This window comes from Panicum hallii, chromosome 6 (assembly GCF_002211085.1).
Source record: "Panicum hallii strain FIL2 chromosome 6, PHallii_v3.1, whole genome shotgun sequence".
NCBI lineage: Eukaryota > Viridiplantae > Streptophyta > Magnoliopsida > Poales > Poaceae > Panicum > Panicum hallii.
In genome coordinates this window covers 41,387,582-41,409,150 of record NC_038047.1, presented here as the reverse complement: position 1 = coordinate 41,409,150, position 21,569 = coordinate 41,387,582, and the positions used below count along the sequence as shown (strand labels likewise).

General features: G+C 41.9%; 4 protein-coding genes across 5 annotated transcripts; 3 read left to right on the top strand and 1 right to left on the bottom strand.

The window, feature by feature from the left end:
* Window positions 1–1,348: 1,348 nt before the first annotated feature.
* Window positions 1,349–5,742, top strand: LOC112896743 (probable protein phosphatase 2C 66). Its single transcript, XM_025964863.1, has 5 exons — window positions 1,349–1,715; window positions 3,593–3,973; window positions 4,083–4,200; window positions 4,368–4,591; window positions 4,779–5,742. Exons 1-5 carry the CDS (start codon window positions 1,446–1,448, stop codon window positions 5,340–5,342), a joined length of 1,557 nt encoding a protein of 518 aa, XP_025820648.1. The 5' UTR covers window positions 1,349–1,445; the 3' UTR covers window positions 5,343–5,742.
* A 377-nt stretch (window positions 5,743–6,119) lies between these two features.
* On the top strand, window positions 6,120–9,208 carry LOC112896451 (pre-mRNA-splicing factor CWC25 homolog). The gene is made up of 4 exons (XM_025964419.1): window positions 6,120–6,484; window positions 6,641–6,785; window positions 7,400–7,561; window positions 8,007–9,208. Exons 1-4 carry the CDS (start codon window positions 6,297–6,299, stop codon window positions 9,069–9,071), a joined length of 1,560 nt encoding a protein of 519 aa, XP_025820204.1. The 5' UTR covers window positions 6,120–6,296; the 3' UTR covers window positions 9,072–9,208.
* A 314-nt stretch (window positions 9,209–9,522) lies between these two features.
* Window positions 9,523–16,998, bottom strand: LOC112896450 (peroxisome biogenesis protein 5). Of its 2 annotated transcripts, XM_025964417.1 has the most exons (15): window positions 16,674–16,998; window positions 15,859–15,984; window positions 15,625–15,778; window positions 14,868–15,061; window positions 14,467–14,709; window positions 14,085–14,204; window positions 13,676–13,846; window positions 13,122–13,294; window positions 12,584–12,830; window positions 12,094–12,178; window positions 11,593–11,705; window positions 11,178–11,402; window positions 10,379–10,444; window positions 10,004–10,098; window positions 9,523–9,921 (listed from the first exon to the last, which is right to left on the bottom strand). In XM_025964417.1, exons 1-15 carry the CDS (start codon window positions 16,788–16,790, stop codon window positions 9,843–9,845), a joined length of 2,208 nt encoding a protein of 735 aa, XP_025820202.1. In that variant the 5' UTR covers window positions 16,791–16,998; the 3' UTR covers window positions 9,523–9,842. The 2 variants fall into 2 exon arrangements, with proteins under 2 accessions (XP_025820202.1, XP_025820203.1); XM_025964418.1 differs by lacking the exon at window positions 13,676–13,846.
* Window positions 16,999–17,470: 472 nt separating this feature from the next.
* On the top strand, window positions 17,471–21,019 carry LOC112897007 (COP9 signalosome complex subunit 6a). Its single transcript, XM_025965168.1, has 9 exons — window positions 17,471–17,937; window positions 18,055–18,143; window positions 18,870–18,963; window positions 19,536–19,597; window positions 19,675–19,753; window positions 19,899–19,991; window positions 20,157–20,257; window positions 20,457–20,512; window positions 20,632–21,019. The coding sequence occupies exons 1-9, from the start codon at window positions 17,595–17,597 to the stop codon at window positions 20,714–20,716; spliced, it is 1,002 nt and encodes a 333-aa protein (XP_025820953.1). The 5' UTR covers window positions 17,471–17,594; the 3' UTR covers window positions 20,717–21,019.
* Window positions 21,020–21,569: the final 550 nt, after the last annotated feature.

Genomic DNA, 21,569 nt, shown 5'->3' with positions numbered 1-21,569 from the left:
AGCTCGATTTTCTGACTTTTAAATTACACATCTCACAAGTGCTTTGACTTGGCTTCGATCAGTTTCAGTTAAAAAAAAGTAACATTCATGGGTACACACAGCCGTGCTTTTTAGGTGATATATACAAGTGCGTTGCTTTCAAGATAAGTGTTACCGTCTATATGTCACCAGTGTCCATGTCATGCAGATTAGTGAACGACAGTGTGATGCTCAGCAAGATGATAAACAATTATTTAGAGGAGCACTATGAGTAATCTATTGCATGCAGTTGTGGTGATGAGGACAAAGAGCTAGAGACCCATAAGGTAATCACTTTGTCCCTGTTGCAGACAATAAGGCTATGCCAAAGAGTATACTATATATGCATAGTTGAAAAATCTCAATCTAGAATCCAAAGAGGAGATGCACCAAAAAGTTTTCCTTATGTCAACAAAGTGGTTTGAAAAGATGAGTGGATTGGACTATATTGGTACTACTTCTGGTAGGTGCCAAATACCAAAAAACTTTTAATGTATTTTTAGTAGTTCATAAAATGTTGAAAAATTAACAAAGAAATGGAAGCACTTTATGGGTTATTATACTACGTTTTTAAATGAAACTGGATTATTATAATTGTATCCCTTCCTATAATTTCTCATGTAAGGGCAATTTAGAACTGCGTCGTTAATACAGCCGTCAGGATCCAATGTATCATCACGTGGCAGGTTGGATTAGTGCTATCAAATGGATCTGATTGTTACACAAGATAGCCATCTCAGGTTTTAAGATTCTTTGACACTTGCAAATAAAAAAAGAAAAAGATGCATTTTTGTACGGCTGTGCCCATCAGTGTGTTTTAAGACAGAGGGCACATGCTTCTTGTGCCCTCCCTTTATCCCATATTATGTCAGTGGTAATACTTTGGTTTCCTGCTCCATTTGCAGTTTTGCACTGTTAAAAATCATGATGCTATTCAAACTTATAAAGCCAAATTATACTATCTAAAACTAAGATTAGATGGAGAGTGTTTACAATTTCCAAGATAAGCATAACTAAAAAACTTACATTAAATTAGAAAGTATCGAATTCAAAATATATCTTTTATGAGTCAGGCAACATTATCCCACGTGGCAAAGCATTTGTATCTTCAAAGTGACCTTATCTTGGAGTAAAATTTTCCCCATTTCCCCATCATTGGATTCCATCACCCATGAGGACACCATCATGATAATCAATTAAACCAACACCCAACCAAACCCTAGTCAAAAATTAAAATAACAATTTTTAGCACGAACCTCCAAGTAAGAAGACCATACAATCCAGACGATACAAAAGGCTCAACTCCACAAGACCTGCAAAGCATCAAAACCCTACAGCCACACCACAGTTTGCAGCAACACACCACAGCCAGCAGTTACCACCCCCACCCTGTGCTCCACCCTGTTGCCTCCCTCCCATTGGCCGCCATGGGCTCCTGCCTCTCCTCCGAGGCCCCCGCCGCCGGCGACGGGCCAGCGTGGCGGAAGAGGCGCCGCGGGAGCCGGGAGGGCTTGGCCGGCGGCGGTCCCTTCTCCAGCGGCGGCAAGAGGCTGCCTGGAGGCGGGGGAGAGATGACGGAGGACGAGCTCGCGCGGGTCTCCGGGAGGATGTACGGCAACGGCGCGAGCGCCGTGGCGTGCCTCCACACGCAGCAGGGGCGGAAGGGCACGAACCAGGACGCCATGGTCGTGTGGGAGGTGAGCTCGTAACCGCCGCTTCTTGTCTGGTGATTCGCTCCGGTGGCCGGTGGGTTCTGAGCCCTCATCAGTGGCGATGTTCGGTCCGTGCGCGATCTTGGTCCCCAAACGGCCGCCTTTATGTCCTTCTTTCGCATGGTTTAGAGCATCGAAATGATTGCGTTTACTCGTCCAAAATCGAAGTGTTCCTTAGCTGTTGCCTGTTGGTGGTAATGGCTTGGCTTGGTTGGGTTCCGGTTAGGGGTATATTTGATTTCGGATTTTGTTTTGATTTGATAGAAGAAGCGTTTGTATATAAAAAATTTGTGATTTTTTTATGTTAAGAGGTGTTTAGCTTCTGGATGGAGAATACGCTCTTCTCTGAGGTGTTCCTTGCAATGATTTAGATAGATTCGGATTTGTAGTTAGAGTTGGAACGTGTGCTTTTTTATGGTTTGGTTTTGGTTGGCAACCCTTTTAGTCCACGTGAAGGCTTGATTCAAAATGCGCGGTGTTGTGCTGTAGATTATTCGGGCTTTATTAATGTGAAAGTGAGAAGTTTTCAGAGTGGAATCGGAAAGTGCCAGCATAATTTTGTCCGATGATTTCTCAAAAACAAAAAGAAGCTGATAGATGGCGCATTAGTTGGTTGAGGTATAGGAGCAATGTTCATTTCTCGTCTTTGCTTTTGGTTATAATCTTTGATTGTAGTTCAGGACTTCAGGCAAGATTCTTTCCTGTGGTACTTTGGCAACCTTTTCTACCTTTCTTTGTTTTGATATCTTTTTGTTCCAAAGAATGGTGTAATGTTGCTGCTTTCTTGAACCGGATGTGCTTGGTTGGGCCTATTGGTAGCTGTCTTATTCCATTTATGACCCATCATTATCAATTCGTGAATTGCTCTTTAGTTTCATGAACAAGCAACTGGTACTAAAAATCAGTTCCACTACACAATAGGTTGTTTGTGATCCTTATCTCATAAGTGGAGTTTAGGAGAAGGAGAGAATGAAGTGTACTTAAGGATGATCTCTCACTATTTTTAGGCCTAGCTAAGTGTAGACATAGGTTGCTGTCTTGTAGGTATTTAAGAATATCTGTACGCATTAGTTTAGAAAGTCAAAGAAGTAAAGGCAGCCACTTTCAAAGTTGCATTGCGGATCATGTTCTACAGAGGACAACAAAAAGACTTTATGCCTATAGATTCTCAGAACAGTGCTATTGATTGCTAATATTCAAGGCTAGAAAGGTACTTAATTAATTAGGGTGAGGTATTTCCTTCACAAACATTTTAAATTTTGTTAAAACCTGGAACTGAATTATGGGCTTGTGGTTCCATCTTTGAGGTTTTTGTTTTACTCTTTGATAATATTTTCTCATATTTTATTATACTTTTAAATTTCCATTATATACCGGAGTTCACATATTTTCTGTTCATCTTTGTACATTTCACTGTGAGTGCACCACAGTGTTGCAGGAGCTATTTGATGACTGCTGATAGGACTTTCTCTTAATGTCAGTGTAGGAATACTCCCATAGTTTAAATATGGTCGGTCCAAATTGTTGTGAAACAGGCCTACTCGGTCTATATTATTGCATGTTAAGTTCTCTAAGTTTGCTAGCTCTATGCATGGATGATTGGGTATCCAAATGATAGTTGTTGTTTTTTACTTTCTCCTTGTCTAGCTACTAACTGGTTTCATAGTTTGTTGAAACCTGGTCAACGAGCCTATCTACTGAGACTTTTCACTGAACAGTAGAATACATAACTGCTTCTTTAGAAAATTACAGACATTACTACCCGATGGGACTTTTGGATACACACAAGGAAAATTATCAGCCTACATTGCAGTAAATGCTATTACTTTGACTACCGTGTGTGTTTTTTTCTGTTACTGCAGAGTTTTAATTCAAGTGATAGTATCTTCTGTGGTGTGTTTGATGGCCATGGGCCTTATGGTCATTTTGTTGCCAAGAAAGTTAGAGATTCACTTCCTGTCAAGCTGCGCACACAATGGCAAACCAGTGCTAATGGGGCCTCTAGTCCTCATCAAAATGGAAGCATCTCTGGAAGTATCAACTCTGAAGAAACAGGTTCTGTTGTTGATGATGAATGGAGTGAATCCATTAATGGCGATGAGGGTGACAAGCTTCCTGAGATGTTTCTTCCACTTAAGCAATCCTACTTTAAAGCTTTCAAATTGATGGATAAGGAACTCAAGCTGCATCCCACAGTTGATTGTTTCTGCAGTGGATCTACGGCAGTAACATTGGTGAAACAGGTGATGCATACTTCTAAACTTGCCCTGGTGTTTGCAGATACTGAAGCTTTTGTGAGAAGTGGTAGAAATACAACTTAAATTTCTGAATTCAGATATGCCTCTTTTTTAGGGATTGGACCTTGTTATTGGAAATCTTGGGGATTCAAGAGCAATAATGGGGACAAGAGATGCCTCCAACAATCTAACTGCTGTACAACTCACTGTTGATTTGAAGCCTAACCTTCCTAGTATGTTCATTTCTCACTTTGATAATTTCGTTGGGTATCATGCCCATGGCTTCCAAACTTAAGCCCATCTTAATCTGCATGTAGTATCTTTCTTTTCCTTTTTGCCCTTAAGGTGTCTTTGATCGGACTATGATGTAAATATTTAAATTTCATTCCGTGTTCTTCAGGGGAAGCTGCAAGGATCCAGCAATGTAAAGGAAGAGTTTTTGCTCTTCAGGATGAACCAGATGTTGCTAGAGTATGGTTGCCAAATAACGACTCTCCTGGATTGGCAATGGCAAGAGCTTTTGGAGATTTCTGCCTTAAAGATTATGGCTTAATATCTGTTCCTGAGATATCATATCGCCGTCTTACTGAAAAGGACGAATTTATAATATTGGCCACTGATGGGGTATGTTTCTAATCATCTATTATTCTTACTTAGGTGTTGTGATCAAGAAATTCGCTTGCCAATGCACTGTATCTTAATTTTCCAATCCCTGTTTGGAGTAGTTATCCTTTTAGCACCTTTGCACAGAAAGGTTTACAACTTCCAGCTGCATCAACTTTCTCATATTTGAAAAGTTCAATGCCTGCAGGTTTGGGACGTCCTCTCAAACAAGGAGGCTGTTGACATAGTAGCATCAGCACCATCTCGGGCAACAGCAGCCAGGGCTCTTGTTGATTGTGCTGTCAGATCTTGGAGATTGAAGTTCCCGACATCCAAGAGTGATGACTGTGCTGTTGTCTGCTTATTCTTGGATCATGAGAAGTCACCTGAGTCTGTTGAGGAGGGCGAACCCAATGAGGAGATGGTAGAAACCACCGGGGAGGTTTCAACACAAGATGCCAGTGCTGAGGTTGATGAAGACATTTCAGATGTAAATGTACATATATCCAGTGAAGAGCACATCACCACGGCCACATTGCAACACTCCAACACATTAAGGGAGGTAGATGAGATTGTACCGGTTGATGAACCTCCCATCTTGAAGGAGCCAGAAAGGTGTGGATCTGCTCGCAGCCTGGCAGATTGCATATCAACAAACGAGGAAGAGGAATGGTCCGCGCTCGAAGGCGTGACCCGGGTGAATTCCCTCCTGAATCTCCCTAGAATACTGTCAGGTGATAAGAGATCGACCAGCTGGAGGAAGCGGCGGTAAACAGCAAAAGGAATCTCCCTAGAATTCTTAGCTGGATTCAGGTTGGGTGCTTGCAGAGAGGCACATTTCAAACCAGCGTGGGCATTTTCATTCAGGCCGTGTAAATTCTTCGGTCTCTGGGATTTGTTCTAGCTGATTTTTAGGCTTCCCCCAGATTGTTTTGACCGGCAGGCGTGTACATTCCAGATTGCTTATGCTTTGCCAGGAGGTTGTGCCATGCTTGGGCTTCTTTGCTCCGTTTGTGCATAAGAAAGTTTTTGTTATGTAAGAAGCTTCTTTTTGTAAATCATGCGATACCTTCTGACATTGGATGGATGCTCGCCTGCTGTGCTGTCCGTGACTATTCAAACAAAGACGGATTCAGTACTATATGTGTTATATTAGGTCGTGATTTGGTTCACCTACTTTGGCTTGGCTTCACCTGTGAATTGACCGATCAAGATTTTGTTTTGTTCAAGCCTTTTTTTTGTAACAATCTTCTTGTATTATTGTTTGTTGTCTCATCTTCCCTGAAATCTGTGCCAGGCAGTGCTCAATTGCTCATAGTGCCAGGCACTTCTGTGCTCATAATGGGCTTTAGCTTGCTAGGTAAAGGCCCATTTACAGAATCGACCCCAAAAAAAAAGATGGGTGCTTGTTCGGCCCAATCACGATAACAGGCCCAATCCTCTAGGCGGTTGCCACGTCGGATTCGCTTTCCTTCGCGGGAAGCGTACTCCTCTACTAGTTCTATCGCCGCGGCTGAGGTGGTGGACCGGGCCCACCCCCCCGCCTCCCGACGCAAAGACAACTCGTGGCCGAGGCGGCGGCTACCTCCCGATCTCACCTTCTTTCTCTCGCGTCGTCTGTCCCCTGTCTCGCAGCGGACGCGACTCGGGAGGAGGAAGAAGAGGGAGACCAGGTCAGGCCGCCGCTAGGGTTAGGGTTTACGAGGGCGGGAGACGGGCTTCAACCATGGCGCTCAAGTTCCTGAACAAGAAGGGGTGGCACACGGGGTCCCTCCGCAACATCGAGCGGGTATGGAAGGCGGAGCAGGCGGAGGAGGCGGAGAAGCGCAAGACGGAGGAGCTCAAGAAGCAGGTCGCCGCCGAGAAGGAGAAGGCCGAGTTCCGGGCCATGCAGGAGCGCGCCGGCCTCAGGCCGTAAGTGTCTCGTCCTTCTCTTTTTTCCGCTTCGCTTGATTGGATCTGAGCGGGTAGTCGTCCGGCTAGGGTTTCATTTCGGTTGAATGCCTGGGGGGTTGGGCGGTGCCATTTCTGGTGCTTCGTCCGGTGTTCTAAGCGTGATGGTTGCTACAGGGCGCAGGAGAGATTGGACTTCCTGTACGAGTCGGGGTTGGCCGTCGGCAAGAGCTCCGAAGGGTTCCAGGCGCTGCAACAATCTGCACCTGGCGCTGCTGCTGCATCCTCTTCTGCGCAAGCGAGTGTGGCTGATTCTTCCAAGGTACTTATGCCTGCATGTAATTCTTACCTCCTCTCTGATTGTAGTTCCTTTAGGCACATGCCAATTAGCCGAGCAGTTAATGGTTGAGTGTAATTCAAAGCTGGGAATCGATAAAAAAGAGTTCTGGTATTGCTAATGCAGTGGCAGGTTTGATCTTACAAAAGGCTATTAAGTAAGAAACGCCAAGATAAATTAGAGTGATGCTTTGATTATTGATGTTGGAAGGTTGTCATGGTAGAATATTGTTACCTTATATCATGATACCATGCATTCACGGTTGTAGCCACTCAAAACAATTTTATTTTGCATTATTCTTTAGTCTTTAGAACATATCACAGAATATGTTGATCTTTGTATATATGCAGTCCCTAGTAGTGGTTTCCTTGCATATATCGCTTTTAAAAATCATATCTACAGAATTAAGTGGTAGTACAGCACAGAAGTGGTCTCCTAGTAGTCCCTGAACAGAAAACTGAATTGCACACACTAAACTTGCATCCTAACAACAGTTCTTTGTTTTTTGAAGCAACATGGTTTGAAGTTTTTCACTCAGTTTCTTGTTTAAACTTAATGATTTAAGAGTCATATTTTTTTTTTCAATTTGCTTGACTCAGGCAGCTGCACCAGGAGCTTTATTTGAGGATAAACCTCAATCTGCAAATGATACATGGAGAAAACTCCACTCTGATCCTCTACTCCTAATAAGGCAGCGGGAGCAGGATGCAATTGCAAGGATTAAAAACAATCCAATCAAGATGGCTGAGATAAAGAAATCTGTAAGTTCTACTTTACTTTCTTAATCTGGGTTCTGAGTAGCTTAACTGTATCCAAAATTTTAATATGGTTTCAAATTGTTGGTTTGAGATCACAACGTAAAAAAGTTTTCAGAAAACAACTGTAGTAACATCTTGAGTGATATTTGATTTGTTTAATGCAATGGCAGAAAATGCTATGTTAGTTTGCTGAGTAGGTGGATATCCAAAACCAGTTTTATCGAAAAATGCAAATAATTGCGTTTGGTAAAAACATGAATTTTCTGATTTTTTTGAAAAATAAGTTAAATTGTTCAAAAATTACTTCGCAGTATCCAAACAGCGTTTCGTGGTTGGGCTGAATTTGGTTCTAGGAAATGTCCTTTTCTAAAGCTCAATATCCATTCTCAAGCATTTTCCTTTGAACACGCTTCCTGAGACCCTGATGAAATCTTACTCTTACGTGTAGGTTGAAGCTGAGAAAAAGCAAAAAGAAGAGAAGAAAGAGAAGAAAAAGCACAAGAAGCATCGCCACCATAAGTCAAAGAGTAAGAGGCGTCACTCAGATGAGAACTCAGATTCAGATGAAATAAGTGATGGAAAGGATGAGAGAAGGAAGAGAGTTCATTCTTCCCCTGACCATAAGAAAGAAGAGAAAAGGTCCAGGCATGAGAAGAAGCACCGCAGACATGATTCATCAGATTCAGACAACGATGGACCACCTAGAAGACAGGATTTGTCAGAAGACGATGAGCCAAGGAGAAGACGTCATGATGATGATGAACCAAGGAGAAGACGTCATGATGATGATGAACCGAGGAGAAGACGGCATGATGACAATGAACCTAGGAGAAGACAGCAAGGTGACAATGAACCGAGAAGACGGCAGGAAGATTTAGAACCAAGGAGAAGATGGCAGGATGATGAGGAACCAAGGAGAAGACAGCAGGGCGATGAGGAACCAAGGGGAAGACGGCATGATGACCCTCCACGATATGATCGCTTGGATGCTGATGATAGGAAGATGAGACAGCAATCGCCGCCAGACCGTCATCATGCATACTCAAAGCATGACGGTCCAGGCTCTAGGTCCAAAAGAGTGGAGGATGGCCACAAAACTGGAAATTCCACTTCTGAACACCGTTCCCGTGCTGAACAAGGCTCAGGAGAGCAGACAAGGCAAGAAAGTGAACATGGCAGGAACAATGGTCCTTCGTTCAACCGTCGACGAGGTGGTGTTCACCATATGTCGGAAGAGGAGAGGTTAGCTCGTCTGCGCCAGATGGAGGCTGACGCTGAGGTCCATGAGGAGCAGAGATGGAAGAGGTTGAAAAAAGCTGCAGATGACGATGCCAAAGAGGCAGCAACTGTGAACGTAAACCAGTTCAAAGGAAAGAACTTCTTGGAAGATGAAAAGAAGAGCATATTCGGAACGGAGAAGGGTGGCAGCGCCACAATCGAAGAGAGCATCAGGCGCCGCGCTTTTTACTCTCAAGGTGGCCGTGATGCTGAGGGCAATGCGTTCAGGCGGTGAATCTTCTGCTGTACGGTTGCTGTTGCTTGACACATGTGCCCTCAGTACTGTACTAAGATTTTTGAGCATTATGTACGATAATACTGTTGTTTTGAATACGCAAAATTTGCTGCAATGTCATATACAATTTCGCTCCATGATTTATTTTCCCGTTAGTGAGACTAGAAATTTCGATGGAATTACCACCTTGGTAAGATTACGCGGACGTTAGCTTGGGTCAGAATGGTCAGACCGCTGCTACTGGTACGGATGGTGATAGTAAAGAACTAATTATACGTAATTTATGCATTGTTTTTCTCAAAAAGATGACATTCTGGGTCTGAAGATGTACGAGGTGGATCTAAATCTGGGCCTCTTTTACACTTTCCCTGCACTGGACCAGTAATCTCAAGTACATCGGAATCACTAGAGGCTCCACACGGCATTTCCATTGAACAAGCACAGGGTGCCATCCTCGAAATAAAGACTTCTATTCAAATCATTCTTTTATTCCTGCTGTGCCTCTCGTGAGCATGTAACTACAAATGTTCTCCCCTTTGCTACCGTTGCCTTTAGCCATGGTATTTCACATCTACAATTGGGTGTTGTTCCCACTGTACATTCCACACTTGCTTGTTAAATAGAAGAATTAACATACATCAAACAAGAATCAGAAAAACAAAAGGCTACTGGATTCGATTCAATTACTGTGCAGCCAATGATAGCATGCCTTGCTAATCTGCTTCCTTGCTGGATGAGATCTGCTCAATAGCTGATGTTCAGGACAGGGACTCACAGAGGAAACTCTTTCTGAAGAGCATCCAGGTTGCGGGCATCGCATGCAGCAATCATGTCGGCTCGTGACGCATTGCTGGTTTAAAATGGAACAGCATATGGTTAGTAAAACCAGCATCGAGGTTCACATGTAGGAACAGCAAGTATACAGGACATACCTAAGAGAAATCCTCAAGTACTGCCAGGCGTTGTCAGCTTTTGGATTCATCGCAACTGCCCTTACATAGTATCGAATAGAATCTTCATACAAACCCTGCATCAGCAACATAGAAGAAAGGTGTGTCAACATAGAAGAAACTTTGCTTACTAGGTTGTCTAGATAACCGTTGCAATACAAAGATTACAACAGTTCACATAAATAACAAAAATATAAGTTCCACCATGGTTGCATGTTAGTGTAGTAGTGTTGAGAAACCAAGGTAAGCAAAGTCAAAATATGGCCTCTTATTTCGCATCAGAAGGTGGTATTAAAGAATGTGATGACACAGCCGATAACATAATCAAATGATACCATTCTACAAGAGAAGAATTACCTGGTTGGCATAGCTGATTCCCATATTAGCCCATGCACGGACATAGTTTGGTTTCAAGTCTAGAGCCTGAAACCAACAAGCAACTTATTGTGATTAGTTGTGTTTCAAATCCATAAACAAGGGTTGTCGTACCAGGAGTCCAGGAGCCGCAATATTATCCATTGTATAATAAGCCAAAGATAAGTTTGAATAACAACTATTTATTTATCCATTGTATAATAACAGATAGAGGAGATAATACAAAAATTATTATGTTAACCAAATAAGTGAAGGTGTAAATTTTTACCTCAGATATCTTTAAAGAATTTGGTCAAACAAATCTACATTGTATTTCAAATAATTTGATAAGTATTTTGGACGTTAATAATGCTAGAAGCCTGCGATGTAGCCATAACTTTATTAAACAAAAACTTTTCCCATAGAGGGCATGAGGCCACTGAAGTTGCAACATGGCAACATTTCTGCCATGTCTGAGTCAGTCTATAGAATAGTCATTTCCAAGTTTCAATAACAAGTCCTACAGGACCAGTGATGCATTATTTAGGAATTTATGTTAAGACAACAACCATATAGTTTTTTCCTGTTAGTTCTGAAGCTTAAACAGGATATAATAGCCACAAATATTCCACCAAAAGGAATAACCAAAGACCAACAAAAGACAGGATAAGCGGCCATTTAAGCATCAAAGACGATAGAAACAAAGTGTCATAGTTCTTTAAACAAGCATATATATAAATCTGGGTTGTCGACTGGGAAAAAGGCCAAATTGGAAATTTAAATACGTATTTGAACTAATTACCTTCTGATACGCCAATATAGCATCAGCACTCTGGATGCTGTTTGCTTGGGTTGCACCAAGCTTATTCCAGAGTGAATAGTCCTGAGGTTTGAGCTGTAGTGCTGTCTTAAATGAAGCTATAGCTTTATCATACTCTCTTGATAGGTTGTATAAGACTCCCAGAACTATATGGACGTCTGCATCTTCAGGTGACATCTGAGCAGCTTCATTAAACAATCTAACAACCTGATGAAATGTAAGCATTTAGTATGTCAGAATGAAAATATTTTGAGAAACAAATATATGGAAACATATTAGAAATTGGAAAAAGTATATGAGTGACACAGGATACCCATCTGAAATCTGAAGTTAACAGAATTCAATGAGTGACTAAACTGAAACATCCACACTAAAAGAGTAAAAGACATGCACTTACATCTGGACCATAAGGTGAACCAGTCGCCTGTGGAGGGGGGGCAAGGCCCCCATATTTTGGATGATTCTGAAGCCACCTATAAAGATATGTTAATGCTTCTCCCTGCTCCAATTCTGCAGCAATTGTGTAGAAGAATTAAAACCTTTCAAGATAGCATATAATTTGTTATTTTGATTATTTCCTACTTGAACTAAATTAAAGAATTTTCAATTATAAAAATGATATTAGCAAAGCATTTCATTATTGGAGATGAAGCTTGGAGGAGGATGGAAAAGTTTTTCTTTTTTTGAATCTACAAAAGGAAATAGATGTGTTTTCCCTCAAACATGAAGTAGTTCAATAAGTTGTGCTCCATTGTTCACTGTTCCTGGTGATTTAGCTTTGCATCATTGTGGAAATAAGATTACTTCCAATCACAACTTCTGTCAGAAAAATATCTCGAAGAGCTTCAGAGCAGATTGAGCAGGATATTAAATTACTCTCACAATTCCAGGCACTAACCGTTTGTGTGACTGACACCTAGAGCGAGAAGAACTTCAAGGTTTGTCGGATTAGCTTCCTGCGCACGCATCATTGCTGCAATGGCCTGAATTCAAAGCAATAAATTAGAAACAAATTTCACCTTAATGAAAAGGAGAACCATGGAACCCCTAGGTCATAACATCATAGTTTATCATGCCAAAGACAGATGTACATTTTTCCTGATAGGTATACAAAACTGCAATGGAACATTGTTGAAATTATTCCTCATGACAATTTGTATGCTGCATGCAGGACCAGCTACAAACAATCAAGCTCAGCCACCCTGTACCAAACTCAATTCTTTCACCCCTCAGATTTTGTTAAACAGTTCTTTGAAATTGATCTATTCAAAAGTCATAACAAACAGGACTCATACTCCAGTGGATACATGTTGGACTATATACACATAATTGATAGTATCATAATTCACATATAGAAAAAATATAAACATTAAAGGGAGATATATCACCTGTTGGTCATCATCATTTTCTGCATGTGTTACTCCAAGCAACCTCCAACCTTCAGCATTATCAGGATTCTTCAAAACTTCAGCCTCTAAAGCAAGAACAGCTTCACTTAAGAGGCCCTTGCGGAAGAGCTCTTGTCCTTCTTGCATTGGATTAGGGTGACCAACATACGGGTTCATCTCAGAAAAAACGTAAACCCCTCGAGAAGCACCCGAGCTTTGTTTGAAGGATGACAATTGTTCTTGGAACCTACAAACAAAGCATGATAACAATTAGTGGTATGATACCACAATGTAACAGCTATATGAAAGGGTTTCCTATAAACACAACATAATTCACATGGCACTATAAACTAATTAGACAATTTTATTAATAATTTTCCAAACTAGATGGGATGTTGGAATAAAAAGCCCAAAGTTATTTCAATATCTAGATATAAAGATAGGTCTGACAACACATCAAGAAAGAAGCAATAGACGTTGACTCAAATTGAAAGCTATTCCTATGACAAAGCAAATGTACAGAGGCAAATGTACTTACTCATCTGCCCATGGATCAGCAGAGCTTTCGCCAAAACCACCACCACTGAATTCTTCTGCCCATTCGTCAGTAACATTTAATTTCGAAAACTCGTCAACCCAGTTATCATTTAACGCGCCCTGATTATGTTCACTAGCGAACTCGCTAGCCCACTTATCCGCCCCTTGTGAAAGCTGCAGGATAAAGAATAGTGGGAAGAAAATAATCAGAGCACAGCTGATACAAGTGTGAACGAAACAAAAGGCTGACAACACCATGGTTTTTACTTTGAACTAAAGGATGATCATTATTTTTTTATATGCAGGTCCTAGAGAGAAAATCCAGACACCATGGTTTTGGGATATCTAATCAGAAGTTTCAGCAGTTGTGCAAGTATGTACTGAACGAATGCATCCTAACGACTTCTAGTCTCGCACATGCTCATAGGCACAAAAGCTCAAAAGTCGCATGCTATAAAGCGCCATGATGCACCAGTGATTTGTCAAAAAAAAAATCTGACAAGGGAAAGTTGAATCCTCATTAAGCATGCAATACACCCATCTCTCTGTTATTACCTCTTCATGTGCAAACTGATCCGCCCATGAGTTTGCATTAGCATTGTACTGTGTTTGAAATTCATCAGCCCAGCCATTGGATTGGGATGCTGAACCTTGTTTTACTTGATTATCTTCTATAATAAGTTCACCACGGCTCATCTTTGAAACAAACTGGAAGAACTTAGAATTCTTCCGAAAATGAGAAAAAAAAGGATACTGTCAGGTCTAAGACTGTCGTTTGATACACGGTCTAGGAAAAACTGAAGTCAGTACTGAACAACAATGGTTCAGATATGACAAGTAATAGTTCAGTACAATGTGAACAGTCATAAAAATGTAATGCACACTATGCTTTCTCAGCATATCCAATGAGGTCCTCCCCCCCTTCACTCACTCCAGAAAGCAAAGTAATCAGGTCATCATGTACCTGAAACTTGGGGTCGTTATTACTTGCTAATGTTTGTGCAAGCATACGGGATTGCTCCATAGCAGCCAGGTTAGCCATGTTCGCTCCTCCCATCTGACCCATGGCCATCTGAGATTGATGCTGCAACAATATAAAAAAAAATGCGATTTAAACCAAAGGTAATAAAAATGAGCATGTCATGCACAATGATATTGCAAGAAGGCAAAGCAATTTTAAGCATCCAAATTGGGCATACAATTGGATTGAGGGTAAAAAAACTGAGCAAATAAATTCATATCAACTCCACATCCTGTCTATTTCTAAGAAGCCTTGACCAGCAAAAAAGCATCTTTCAGAACTGATACTTGCAGAAATCCTAAACAAGCATGCTAAAGACTCTTACCTGTTCAAACTCAGAGGCCCAACCATTTGGGCCATATTGCTGCTCGAAAGAATTCGCCCAGCTTTCTGGGTTATTATTTTGATTGCCAAACTCGGTAATCCATTTATCTGCAGCATTATGCATCGAGGCAGGTCCCATAGAACTTTGGGACTGATTCCAGTACTGCTCCAGCTCTGGGTACTGTCCATGCATAGGGCCTCTCATTCGGTTGTCAATATCAAGCGAATGCAACAAAGTATTGACCTAACAAACATAAATAAGTAAGATAAAGGTGCATGCAAAACTGAAGGTACTGTACAATTATAGCTATATAAGCGAATGGAAAACAGAAATATTTTGAGCAAACCACATATAATCCTAGGTCATTTTCAGATCCAGATAGTTTACAAAAACAAGTTAACCTGAGCCTGTATATATTCCTCTGGTTGGTCAGCCAGAATATGCCGTGCCATTATGCAGCTACGATCACGTATGCATTGTTTGTCGCTTTCAGATAAACCAAGAGCTGGTACTGGAACAGGTTGAAACGGCACACCAGCTCTGCCACTTGCAAGAAAAGAATGCAAGACACCAGACAACACCCTTTGTGGTGGACCTGAAATGAAGTATGTTGAGAGTCACAATAGTGTGTTGTATTTTGGCATCTTTGTCAACTCTAAACTGGAAAATACTGTTGAGTCTAAGGTAAACTCCATTTTCATATAGTATGTTGGAAGAACAATGCATCTATTTATCAAAGGCTTGTTCTCAATATATTAAACTTCAATCCTCACAGTCAAACACAATTTGCATCACAAAGAGTCAAGAACCGAGACATTTAAGATTTAACTATTCTGGAGATTGCAAGCACTATATCTTAAAGCAGGATCTAGTGCCTACTGTTGATACAACCAAACCTTTTGTCTCAAGCAAATTGGGTAGGAAGTATGCCAGATGTAAAACAGTAAGAGCCACACAAAGCAAAAAAGGATTGTAATATATATAAGCGGTAATATCTCACAGACAAAATAATAATTATTAAGCTGTATACGATTGCATCATTTATTCGACAAGTTGGGTGTATTATATAAAGTATCAGATTTGTATTTGTGCAATGTAGTACACAGACAAACATCAAGTCAAAAAAGAAAAACAAGAAAGAAAAATCTGGACATCTACCATCCAAGGGTGGTCTGATGGTTGTCCCTGCATTGTTATAGATTTGGTCAAATTCTGCATATTGTGATTCTGCTCCTCCAAATTCAGGAACCCCTGGAGGGCGAAAAGATTCAATCCAATCATTAGCAGGACCCCCACGGATGAAGTCGGCACCCTGCAGGTTCTCAATTACAGTTAGGACCTAGGATTGCCTGTAAGGGGAATAAAAAGGGCAGCATTCGGAATAACTCTTACCCGTGCAAGGGGTCGCTGATCTTGTTTGAACTCATTCTCTGAACCAGGGATGGTTGACAAGGGAGGAGCTGTGCCAAAATCAGATGTAGATGGAACACTGACTGAGCCAGGAAGTTCCTTAATGGACTGCAAAAGTACAGGGTGTTTTTATGGAGAAAGTTGTGTTGATGTTAAATATAACTTATTAATGCATTCGGATGTTAACCACTGCAGAATATTATAGATCCACTCTTTATTCATATATCAAGAAACATGATACCATTAGTAGGTCAATCAGAAATTCTCACATAGTATTGTTTACTGAGTATTTCAATTGGGAAATTGAACATCCTGTCAACTGAATCAAAACTGAGCTGTTTCATCACTTGGCAACAGAAAAACATCACAGTAGAAAACTACATCATACTTGATACATGATCTCACCGAGGTGTACTGACAATTTCAGTTCGAGCTAAAAAAAAATCACCACTCAATCAGAGCCAAGTAGCACTGGAACACATAGATCAGTAATTCTACTCAGAGTTGGGCACATCTAGTAGAGTGTGGTGGTTATAAACTAGCCAATTGGGACTCGCATAGTTACCGTACAAACAATACACGTGACAGGATACCAACCTAAATAATCACGGGACGATCAAACTACCAACAACCTAGAATAACAGGATTAGTTCCGCTTTCGGAACAATCGGCGCAATTGATAAACTATGCAACCAAAGCGGCACGAATCGTTGATCCAAGCCTAGCCATCACTGCGGCGTCGACTAAGCCTCCGAGCTCCAGACTACACCGGCAGAGCTAAGGCTATGGAGGCTCACCTGCGTCTTGGAGGACTGGCCAAGGACGGCGTTGGCGAAGGCGTTGAGGGGGTTGGACGACGAGGCGCCGTCCGGGGCGCAGCTGTTCTGGCCCGTGATGAGGTGTCGCATCGCCATCTCGGCCGCCGCCTCCGCCCGACGGGCACGCTCGCCGACGCCGGAGGTGCGATGCTACGGGCGCCGCTTCGGTCGTCGCCGTCCGCCTCTAGGTGAGAGATGGGGAGGGGCCGGTGAGGAGGAGTCGCCGTGCGGCGGCGGCTTTACGGGTGTGGAGGGCGGAAAGCTGTAAGACCCGATAAGCCCAGATACCGCACCGGACACGTGAGAGATTGGCCTGCGTACGTATGGGTGGTTGTGAACACAATTTTTTTTCGTCTTTAAGTTTCGCGGTTAGTTGGGGGAAATTTCTTTTTTTTTCTTTTTTTTTTGCTTTCGATGTGAAAAGCAATTGAGTTTGTAAGTTACCACGAAATTTCCTTTCCAGTGAGCAAGAGTTGCCATGATTTTCACATGAATTTAGAAAGTTTTCAGATAATCCCTGAACATCAAGTGTTTAAAAGAAATCATTAACCATCAAATTAAGATGAAATAGATAAAATAAAATTCAGATGTGCTATTGGCACCAGCCCCTCCTCATAGGCTTCGTCTCCATCTCTGAGCTCATCGGACGGGCCAGAACGCGTAGTTGCGTTCAGCCCAGCTCACAAAGCCCAAATAACCTCTCCAGCCCAAGACGAGACGAAACCCGGCTCGGCCTCTCACGCACGATTGCACGAAAGCCCGAAACCTGAGCACGCCAAAAGCCACGACGCCCACAGCGCTAAACCCCCCAACCCCACCTCGCATCCTGCCCGTCGCCGTCGCAATCCACGCCGGCGCAACCTAGGTCACGCCTCCGCTCCCTCTCCCCCGGCTCCGACGATGTCGGCGCCCTCCGACCCCGCGACGGCCGCCGGCCAGGCGCCCGCCCCCGCGGCCGCGTCCGCCGCCGCCTCCTCCAGCAGCGGCCTCACCTTCAAGCTCCACCCCCTCGTCATCGTGAACGTCTCGGACCACCACACCCGCGTCAAGGCCCAGGCTGCCTGCTCCGGGGACAGCTCCTCCTCGTCCGGGGCGGCGGCGGGGCAGCCCCCGAGGGTGTTCGGGTGCGTGATCGGGGTGCAGCGCGGGCGGACGGTGGAGATCTTCAACAGCTTCGAGCTCGTGCTCGACCCCGTCACGGGCACCCTCGACCGTGCCTTCCTCGAGAAGAAGCAGGAGCTCTGTAAGCTCCTACTTGTATCTTGGGATTTTCTAGGGTTTGATGACGCTCGGAATTCTAGGGAATGATAGGGTTTTCTGGGTGGTTTGATGAGTTCTTGTTACGATTGTGGCTGTGCAGATAAGAAGGTGTTCCCCGATTTCTATGTTCTGGGCTGGTACTCCACTGGAAGCGATGTGCAGGACACTGACATGCAAATCCACAAAGCCGTGAGTTTTTAGAACCTTTTATTCAAGTGCTTAATCTGAGAAACTGCGACATTGAGCTTTGGCATTAGTGTTTGCTCGTGTTATGAAGAAAATGTGGGTTTCAGATGTAATTTACTCTTAGTGTACTTATTGCTGCTAATGGCAAATAGCACCTAGGAATTTTTATTAGTACATGGTAGGCCTATTTTCAGGTGCCTACTAAAACAAGACAACAAACTGGCTTGATGCATGTGGAATCTGGGAATTCTCTCACTGTAGTATTATAATTGGTGCTGAAGCAGATGGTTAGTAACTATTACAGCTGTAACCTAATACTGTAACCTATTTATGCTTCTAATAAGGCGCTCTTGAATACTGCTGCAAGATTAACAACTGAACATGTCACATCACTTACATTCTTCAAAGCCTAACTACAAGGCAGAATTATCTAACTAGAAATCAGAGAATAGTTCTACCAGTAGCTTGGATATTTGAGAATTTCCTTAATCCTAGGTTTCCCACTTATGAAAAAAAATTATGTATTGCTTATCTAGTGGCAGCAAAAATATATATTACTTACTGCTATAAAACATGACCTGAGTTTGTATGACTGAATGAAATGGGGGATATTGGTTTTGACTTGAGGATAGTTGAGGAATTGCTTGTCAGCATAGATATTCATTTGATCTGTTTTGTATATATTCAGTTGCCTCTGCATAACCTTCTTTTACATGTATTATTATCCAGTTGATGGACGTTAACGAAAGCCCTGTTTATCTACTATTAAATCCTGCAATCAACCTTTCCCAGAAGGATCTCCCTGTGACTATCTATGAGAGTGGTAAGCTAATATAATCGAAAGTGTGGAACCATTGAATGTATTGCAACTTGCTTCTCCTGATCTTTGGACCATAAATCCGTTTATGCAAGGATTTTATATGTGCTGCATTGACTACTGGCGCTTGATTCTTGGTTCACATCAGTTATGCCCACATGTAACTCCGAATCTGAGCATCTTATATCACGAAGTCACTCTGGCATCCTAGTATTGCTCTTTAACTTCGTAGTTTAGAGCCGCAAAGCATATTTATGAATTGAGATGTAGATGTAAATATAAATTAAATCTTCTTTCTGCCTTGTCATTATGGCACATTGCTTTTTCCTTTTTTTTGTAAAAATGTTCATTTATTTATTTTCTATCCAGTTATCCTAAAGTTCCTTCCCCATGTGCCAATATTTAGCTACATTAGTATTAGGTACTACCGTACTGGTATAACATGGATAGCCGTTCAACTCTTCTCACTATATACTTAAAATGACTTAGAATCTTTTCAATGTACAAAGCTCTTGTCTCGCTGCCCCTTTTTTTGTCTATTTGGCTGCTAATCCCTCTTTATTTTCTGTAATTTTAAGAGTTGCATGTCATCGATGGGAGTCCTCAGCTCATCTTTGTCAGATCAAACTATACAATTGAGGTGTGTTTGAGCTCTCCCCTTGTGTTTGTTTAGCTATAAATGTTCTTTTTTAACATTACTAGTATGCTTGATCAAAGACTGTGGAGGCTGAGAGGATATCTGTAGACCATGTGGCCCATCTCAAACCATCTGATGGCGGCTCAGCAGCAACTCAGTGTAATGATTCTTCTTTTAAGCCCATGTCTTAAGACAGCCCAGGGGATGTCCTCCTCCCCTTGGTCTAGTGTTATTTTAACCTTTGAGTCATACTGCCCAAGGTAATATTTCTGGACAGAATTATACTGATGGATGCTTTCTGCAGTGGCTGCTCATCTTACAGGAATACACAGTGCCATCAAGATGCTCAATAGCAGGGTCCGTGTTATCCATCAGTATCTTGTTGCCATGCAAAAAGGTCTGTACATATATGAAGTTCAATGGTGCTTTACCTTTCACCACTGAAATAATGTTTTAGTCTTTCTCATGTTTCCTTTCGTCTTTAAACCTATCCTTCAGAAGTTTAATTGCCCAAATTTATTAATGGCCCTGTTGAAACTTTAATCCTTTTCTTCGGCTGCAGGTGATATTCCAGTGGATAATTCGCTGCTTAGGCAAGTCTCAAGCCTCGTAAGAAGGCTACCAGCTATGGAGTCACAGAAATTCCAAGATGACTTCTTAATGGTATGCTAAGTTTATTGGTACTCATCTTACACAAAGGTCCTTTCTCTTTCTATATTAAAGACATTTCCTCATGAATACCGTTATTTAGAATAGCTAATCCTTTCCAGCAAAAATCGGTTATATTTAATTTTTTATATGTTTTCATCACAATAACTAACACTGCATGTGCAATTATGATGATATAATTCATTCTTTCCAGGAATATAACGACACTCTCCTCATGACTTACCTTGCTATGTTCACTAACTGTTCAAGGTATGCTGTCACTTCTTTGCCAGATTAAGTTTGTTTTTGTTAATACATAAATTCTTCTATACCCTAGACCATTCTTCGCTTGAACTTTCACTCATGTTGTCATTTTTTTTAATTTGCAGCACAATGAACGAGTTAGTTGAGAAGATCAACACAAGCTATGAGAGACCTGCAACCAGGAGAGGAGGGCGAGGTGCTTTCATGTAGCTCACCTGCCAATCAGCTACTGCTGCTCTCATCTGTGGAGATTTTTGGAAATAGCTTCTTGTATCCCGAGGCATTTTTTTTTTTGCATGCAATCTGTTATGTGCTATCGGTTATACGGCAGTTCTAGAGTTACTTAAAACTTTATTGGCAAAAATGATGATTTGCTCGATTCTGTGCCAAATCCCACTTGTGCTGATGTTGGTCTGTAAAGCTCATCCTCTCCGTAGTTATTCTATTTGGCTCGCTAATGGATATTGATGCTGGTTTGCGATTTCACTATGCTTAGCAAAATTCGAAACCATATCTTGCCGTGCTGTTAGCCTGTTGTTGTGTCAGAACAGTTTGATGTGTTCCTATGATAGATGAGCACTGCAGAGCGCGGCTTGATGTGATTTGTTGTGATGTGATGTGTTCCTATGATACAAGGCTTAAGGAAGATTTGTTGTAATTGCCTAATTGGCAAGCCGCTACTGTTAACAACCTAAATTATAGTGCATAAGGGGGCAAAACAAAAACCAGAATTTTCCGATAAAACTTAGCTTAGTGAATGGGTCTTCATCTTATAAACTTACCTGTAGGATCTCAGTGATCTTGTGACATTTTGAAGACTAGATGTTACATCCAGCCGCTGGTGACAACTTGAATTATTGTTTGTTTCAAAAAACAACTTGAATTATTGTTCATAAGGGGGGAAATTGTAAAATGACACGACCCAGAATTGTCCAATAAACCTTAGCAAGTACGCAATGAATTGTTCTTCATTGTAAACAATCACACAAACGAAACTTAGCGAGTACATAATGAATGGTTTCTCGTTGCAAGCAATGACACTACATCTACTGAAGAAAACAAG

Coding starts and splice junctions, on each gene's coding strand:
- LOC112896743 (XM_025964863.1), top strand. CDS start 1,446: ATGGGCTCCTGCCTCTCCTCCGAGGCCCCCGCCGCCGGCGACGGGCCA. Junction 1,716..3,592: donor ACGCCATGGTCGTGTGGGAG/GTGAGCTCGTAA, acceptor CTGTTACTGCAG/AGTTTTAATTCAAGTGATAG. Junction 4,201..4,367: donor TTTGAAGCCTAACCTTCCTA/GTATGTTCATTT, acceptor CGTGTTCTTCAG/GGGAAGCTGCAAGGATCCAG.
- LOC112896451 (XM_025964419.1), top strand. CDS start 6,297: ATGGCGCTCAAGTTCCTGAACAAGAAGGGGTGGCACACGGGGTCCCTC. Junction 6,485..6,640: donor GAGCGCGCCGGCCTCAGGCC/GTAAGTGTCTCG, acceptor TGGTTGCTACAG/GGCGCAGGAGAGATTGGACT. Junction 6,786..7,399: donor GTGTGGCTGATTCTTCCAAG/GTACTTATGCCT, acceptor TGCTTGACTCAG/GCAGCTGCACCAGGAGCTTT.
- LOC112896450 (XM_025964417.1), bottom strand. CDS start 16,790: ATGGCGATGCGACACCTCATCACGGGCCAGAACAGCTGCGCCCCGGAC. Junction 13,847..14,084: donor ATAACGACCCCAAGTTTCAG/GTACATGATGAC, acceptor CATTTTCGGAAG/AATTCTAAGTTCTTCCAGTT. Junction 12,831..13,121: donor GCTGATCCATGGGCAGATGA/GTAAGTACATTT, acceptor CTTTGTTTGTAG/GTTCCAAGAACAATTGTCAT.
- LOC112897007 (XM_025965168.1), top strand. CDS start 17,595: ATGTCGGCGCCCTCCGACCCCGCGACGGCCGCCGGCCAGGCGCCCGCC. Junction 17,938..18,054: donor CGAGAAGAAGCAGGAGCTCT/GTAAGCTCCTAC, acceptor GTGGCTGTGCAG/ATAAGAAGGTGTTCCCCGAT. Junction 19,598..19,674: donor GATCAAACTATACAATTGAG/GTGTGTTTGAGC, acceptor GCTTGATCAAAG/ACTGTGGAGGCTGAGAGGAT.